This window comes from Esox lucius, chromosome 8 (assembly GCF_011004845.1).
Source record: "Esox lucius isolate fEsoLuc1 chromosome 8, fEsoLuc1.pri, whole genome shotgun sequence".
NCBI lineage: Eukaryota > Metazoa > Chordata > Actinopteri > Esociformes > Esocidae > Esox > Esox lucius.
In genome coordinates this window covers 13,578,264-13,585,000 of record NC_047576.1, presented here as the reverse complement: position 1 = coordinate 13,585,000, position 6,737 = coordinate 13,578,264, and the positions used below count along the sequence as shown (strand labels likewise).

General features: G+C 39.3%; 1 protein-coding gene across 2 annotated transcripts in view; it reads right to left on the bottom strand.

Moving 5' to 3' along the window:
- The window catches only part of LOC105011595 (guanine nucleotide-binding protein subunit alpha-11), a 10,490-nt gene extending 4,998 nt beyond the window's left edge, over positions 1 to 5,492 (bottom strand). The window contains exons 1-5 of one of the 2 annotated variants that reach the window (XM_034293955.1): positions 5,051 to 5,492; positions 4,491 to 4,648; positions 2,577 to 2,761; positions 2,077 to 2,231; positions 839 to 967 (exon numbers count right to left, since the gene is read on the bottom strand). In XM_034293955.1, coding sequence (XP_034149846.1) covers positions 839 to 967; positions 2,077 to 2,231; positions 2,577 to 2,761; positions 4,491 to 4,638 — 617 coding nt within the window. In that variant the 5' untranslated portion in view covers positions 4,639 to 4,648; positions 5,051 to 5,492. Of the gene's footprint in view, positions 1 to 838; positions 968 to 2,076; positions 2,232 to 2,576; positions 2,762 to 4,490; positions 4,652 to 4,765; positions 4,993 to 5,050 lie in introns of those variants that run through there. The other variant, XM_034293956.1, reaches the window with a different exon arrangement.
- Positions 5,493 to 6,737: the final 1,245 nt, after the last annotated feature.

Below are 6,737 nucleotides of genomic sequence, written 5' to 3'. Positions count from 1 at the left end.
AGAGAGAGAGAGAGAAAGAGGCAGAGATGGGAACATAGAAAATGTGAAACACCTTTCAACACACATACACACACACAAATACTAACACACACACACACACACACGGTTGTGTCCTTTATCAATAAGGTGTTTGTAATGCCAGGCATGACTGGGGCTTGTCTTGACGAGGCAGCTGCTTTGGGTTGTTAATAAGCTACAAGTGTCTGCAGTCTGCTGAGGTGTAGCTCACACTGTTAAGAGTGGCTGCCATATCCCCCCAGTGTACACTATGCTCCTCTTCTCTCCTGTCGTCACACATCAAACCTGTTTTTCACAGTTTCCAAGACCACATGCAAATGAGCCTCACAGAGCACCCAGCTCTAAAAAGGCCATAAATTAAATCTCACCATTCTGCTTGCCTACAGTCTAAACCTGAATATCAACAGTGGCTGAAAAAACATTGCACCTGAACACAACAGGACCATTCATTTACATTATACAATGTTCTTTGAGAAAAAAAAAAAAAAAGTGAGTTTTCAGCAAGTTTATTGTATACTGTAAATTGTTATTGCATGCAAAACCATTGTGTACAACTCAGCCATGGGTAGAGTCAGCTGATATTCTTTATCTGAAAGCGAACCTATTGAGTAGTCCACCATCTCATAGGCTGTTCTGGTGTTCAGTTATTTCCTTTGATGCGTGGGCGGGACAGTGGTTAGTGATATGAAAGATCTGAGGGATTGGAGTGATCTGAGCGCAATGAGAGATCTGGAGGATCTGAGTGATCTTGGGGGGTCTTGGAGATCTGAGGTATTCTACTGATCTGAGAGCCACAAGTTAGACTGTGAGACTGTGTCACCTGAGAGTGATGGTCTTTATGGTGAAGGAGTAGTCATGGATGCCGGTGGTGGGAAACCGAACCCGCAGCACGTCCTGAGCAGTAGGGATGTAGTCTGGGGCAGATATGCGGTCCAAATTTGTCATGTAGCTTTAAAGGACAGGAGGAGAGGAAGAGACCATTTATTACAGTGACGATTCCTGTGGTAATGAAAACAGTGGTGGCAATTTCATTCTCTCTGTCGTGTTCTGTACATGAGACATATGATATCAGCTGTGTGTTGTATGCCAAAACCATCTACACATGAATGGAGTTGGGAAATTACACAAAAGGACATGGAGTCCTTATCAGTGTGTTGGGAATATTGTTTTCATGGCCTTCTGTTGATACAACCTGACATTAATTGGATGTTGACTGACCGTGTGCATGTTTCTTATCACACAGGCTATAATGACTTAGAGCTGGCTGAGTAAATATTGAGAGAGTAGAAGGACTAAAACATGAGGAAGAGATATACAAGGAAAGGTACAAAAGGAACTTAGTGGTCCATCAGTACAGCAGGGACAGAGTTGAGTCCGTTCGCAATAATGTTCTCGTAATACTTCCCTTTTATTTCTAAAAGGGAAAACTCCTCACAATCAGGTTGAATTCAAGAATATGTGGAAAGCATCAAAGTAAACTTTTGAGAAACGATGTATATTGTGTGTGTATATTTTATAACATGAAATCAAATGAACGCTACCTGACAAGATGGTTGTTTGTGTAGATGCGGTTTCAACATGGCTGAGAGACGGCAATGTATTCGATAGTAGAGGACTAGCCCCATCCAGTGGACATTGTGGACTTTGCAGGTGATAATGATAATGTGCCGTAGTGCTGTTCAATATTGTGCGAATAAAACAAAATGGATCTAACCGTGATTATTAAAATGCTAAATGTCGTATGAAGTCTGGTCCAAATCCATGTATAAATAGAATCAGAAAATGTTTTTGTTGTTGGGAAACAACTTAAACAATTCTATATATCACCAGCAACAGCCCTTGATTTACAGAAAGTGCCACATTAGTTATCAGGTAAACAACATAGTAAGTCAGTTTATACATAATCCAGGACAGGAGACTAGCCAAAGCAAAAGCTTCTCATTCATTGAGCGGGAATCGAAAATGTTACTTATGTGTTTATTACATTAATTTGTCATTAGGACAATTGTTGTAGTGAAAACAGCCTCTTTGATAGTGAGAAAGTTTGGTTGTGCTCACTACTCTGTGGAGTCCAGCAGCTGGTACTCGCTGCGGCGGTTGTAGCAGATACGGAGGCCTGGGTCAGCCCAGAGACTGCGGATAGCGTCCACATAGCCTCGTTCCAGCTGGGTGACCTGCACCGTGTCCACTTCCTGAATACACCTGGCATACACCTAATGGGAGACAGGGTCGCTTTATTCAGTGCTGGCAGATCAGTAAAACCCAGTCCAATCCAAAACAAAAGACAGTTCACATATACATGTTTAATTTTGGGAAAAACGTGCTGCAAAGGCTACATGTACAGAGAGATTCCAATTCTAATGATTTTTCCAATATTGGTCTTTTGTGTAATCATATCAGATCTGTATTTAAAACTGAACTGATAATTTCTTCCTATGGTTTTAAAACAATGGTTCTGTGCTTTTGGAATTAAGTTATTTTGAGTTTTTAGTAATAATAATAATTATGGAAGGTACGTTTGATTGAACAGCATGTACAGTATGCCACCAGATTCTAACCTCATTGTCTGGGTAAGCGTAGGTCAGTCTGAGTGTGGTCATAGCCCGGGTCATAGCCTTCACAGACGTAAATATGTTCTGGTAAATGAGCTTGGCAAAGTCCCGTCTCTCCTCCTCAGAGAAGCCTCTTCCATGGATGATCCTCATCTGTCGGATGAAGGTAGTCTTTCCACTTTCCCCTGTGCCTGAGGACACACAGCCCATAGGAAAGTCACAAAGAAGAAAATATTGAAGAAGACCACTTCTCAGAAGATAATTCAAAATAGATTGCAATTGAATATTACGCAATATTGTTCAGCCACTGTAGAAAGTGAGACTCACCATTAAACAACACACATTAGCACTCACTAACTATAAACTCATCTCACCTTCTTTCAAATAATTTTCATTGTAAGAAACCTGCTATAACAGCCCAAAGGTAAATGCTTGAGAGGAATACACAGTAAATGACAAATAACGTGTACTAATCAAGTCAAGTTAATCATTTTTGTAATGAATTGGTTATGATGAAATAGTTGATACCAGTGGTATAAAGAATAAAAAGTTTGCTAAACCCGCAACATAATCTGCTATAATTCATGCGTGACTAATAAAAAGTTACAAAGTAATTCATATACTACAAATGTACATAGCTGTTTGGATGGTCAATTTGGATGGAGTGTTTGCCTCTGTACAGCTGACATTCAAAAGTTCAATTCACACACAATTTCCACCAATACAACCACACAATAAAACCACTCATCCCTACTGCCCCTGTTCAGTTGGAATCACTAAACACAAATACTGCAATTGTAAGTGATGTCTGAGTGTTGGAGGGTTGCTGTCTATAAATTAATAATAAAATGTATCAGCAAATCTGGTTTATTTGATCAATTAAATTGAATGTACATTATTTACTTTTTCCCAACAATGGTGGGTAGTGTTTTCCCACCATTGTACTTACATTTAAAAATGATGTCTGCAAATAATGGCCACTGGTTGAAAAGTGGCGCTGTTGGGTCAAAAGGGTCCCCAGAATTGTGTAGTATGTCGTCTATGTGCTAGTTTGTGACCCAGCCATGAGAACCCCTCATTTTGAAACTTGGAATATCATGGCTAACTAAGGTATGAATGGGATTCTACTTATAGATAATGCCCATTTAACAACATATTACACATCCAGCCCAAAACGTAATATTTGAATTTATTTATAAGTAATTAAAAGTAAATGTATTAATGGCAATGTATTAAAGTTCCAGACCATATGTAGTATTTGGTTGATTGACCTTCAGATTTACTAAGACATTTTCTAGTGAGGTATAAAACCCAACACCATTCTTTACACTTTACATTTTATTTCAAATATTACCTGTCATGCATCTGACCAAACAACTTCAGGTCAAAATATTTGGTTTGTCTGCAGACAACTAAATAAAGATCTATTTCATTGCCTTATATTTCCCTTTCTTTAAAATGTTGGCTACTTTGAAAGGTATTTCATGACCACATATTTCGAATTCTTCAAACGTTAACATGCCAAAAAACAGATGCTTGACATATTTGTCTTTCTGTAGATATCACAGAAAATAGGCCCTACAAGTGCACACCTCATACATTCCTCACCCTTTTTTGCACACCCAGACCACGTTAAATCAATCAAATGTATTCTATAAAGCCCTTTTTACATCGACCGTGCTTTTACAGATACCCAGCCTGATATCAAGGTTTCCTCCGTATCTAGAATATAACATTGGTTCTATTCATATCATAGGTAAAAAGTATTTGCCTAGTCAATTTGGCTTCTAATTAATTGGTCTTTCTACCTGTCCGTATTCATGACGCGTTTTTAATGAGTTCTAAAAGTAAATCAGTCTTCACGGTTTGTAATGACTGATGCGCAGACAAGCAAGGAAGTTAGAAGTAGGCTCTACGAACCGAGTAAAAGAACTTTGATTTCTTTACGTTCCCTCTTCTTCTGCTGTCGTAGAATACTCTGAATTTCCTTGTCAATAGCAATGGTCCTCCTCTCTTCATCGTCCAGGCAACAAACGCAGGTCCGACGGCACCATTGCCAGCACGCCATGTCGAAGTCACTAAAGTATGTAGATAAATAGATTTGTTCATGAATAAGTAAAAATAAACTTCCCAACCAGAACAACGATGTCATCCTCAGAAACGTTTTTATTTAGGCTATAAAATGTTTTTAAATATGCAAATGGAAGTTCCGTATTAACCAGAGACGTGATAAATTGCATAGTGTGACACATAAAAACCCTAACCCGGGTAGTGTTTCTTCTTTGTTATACCATGTATGTATACCATGTATAACAAATGCGCGTCAACAAGACTAAACTTGAATTGCCTTTTTTATTATGGTAGGCTATCTAAATAAAAAAAATAGGACTTTCCCGGTAGAAAACCTATGACAATTCTGGTCACGAACAAACATGGCAGTTATTAAAAACAAATATTATTACTGAGTCAAAATGATTTACCTTCGATGTGTCACACCTCTTGTACCCAATCAGATAGGCCTACACCAGACTCGTTGCTCGCCATCCATTTCTCGCGTGATATTTATTTAAACGCATGAGGATTTCACAGAGTATTTCCCAGTTTCAATCACGTTTCGCCTGAAACTTATCAGTAGACGTCTCTTTTAATTCTACTGGGTCTACAGCAGAATATGCCGACTACGTAGTTAGGTGAAAACACTGAGTCAATGGAATGCGTCTTGAGTGATTGGACTTCTGCTGAGAGGATAAAGTTTCGACTTAGGTCCATCCCTCTTTCAGGCTGCCACAGTCATTTTCAAAGCCTCATGTTTCCTGAAAGGAAGTGTTAAACGAGGTCAAAAATATCAATATGACCGAGTCTAGCTATGATATAACACAGCTATGGCAGCTTTAATAAAATAATATATTTTATCGGTCAGGAATTTATAACTATTCTTATAGATTATGTTTCGGAGACTGTCACTCATAATGCCCAAAAATCTTTCCGAAGTACAGTGCCAGTAGTGTATTCAGTATAATATGAATCCCACAAGAAGTATGTCACTTTCTGGATGTCAATCTGTTGTCTCAGCCGGAAGAACCGGTTAGTCAGGCCTTTCATGCACTCTCCAACAGGTCTCAGATATTAAGATTACCTGAGCTCCACATTGCCATGGGAACAAGGTGAGGTGAGCTGCTGCTTAGGAAGGGAGGGGGAGTGAGAGAGATGTGGTAAAGGGGTGTGAACTGGGAAAGTCCCCCCTTTTATGCCAAATACAGGAAATTAGGCACTAATTGTGACAATACAAAGGCAGGATGACTGCACATAAGAGGCAGATCTAAGGAGCTCAGCTCAGGCAGTGCAAGCTATGGCCCATGGCTGCTACCAAAACCTAACCTAGGGGAGAAGTGTAAGTGGAGAGGTACCTGAACTCCACCTTTTCCAGTGGCTTTGAAGAGTGCCTCAAGTGGAATAGATAGGTCCCACAATGTGGGGCTATTGCCTTTAACTGCCTTTAACATAGTTGATGGACATCCTTCATGAAACTGCATATCAATGACTGTGTCCTCAGTACAGTTATCAAAGCCTATGTGACAAGCTGAGATAGCAGCTAGATAGACCTTAACATTGGAAAAAGCTTTTTAAAGGGACTCTGATAACCTCAATATTTTCACTGACTGAGACAGGCACGCCTGTTTTCAAAAAAGTTGGGACGCTGCGTAAAATGCAAATAAAAACAGAATGCAATGATGTGCAAATCATTTATCCCTGTATTTAATTGACAATAGTACAATGACAACATATCAAATGCTGAAACTGAGAACTTTTATTGTTTCTTGAAAGAAACATTTTGAATTTGATGCCAGCAACACATTTCAAAAAAGTTGGGACTGGGGCAACAAAAGACTGGAAAAGTTGTGTAATGCAAAAAAACCCTGGTGGAACATCAGAGATTATAATTGGCTATGTACTGTAAGCAGACACTCAACCCCTCGTTCAGGAGGGGTGAGAAAGCCACCTCCCAACATTGGTGAATGTCCTAGTGCTAGCCCAACAGAATGATGAAATGCAAACCTCAAAAACCGCAGGCAGAATAGTTTTTTATGAACCAGTTGCCTGGATGAATAGAATGAGAAAAAAATCATACAATTAGGTATCTTGCACATTTTGGATATGGAATTATGT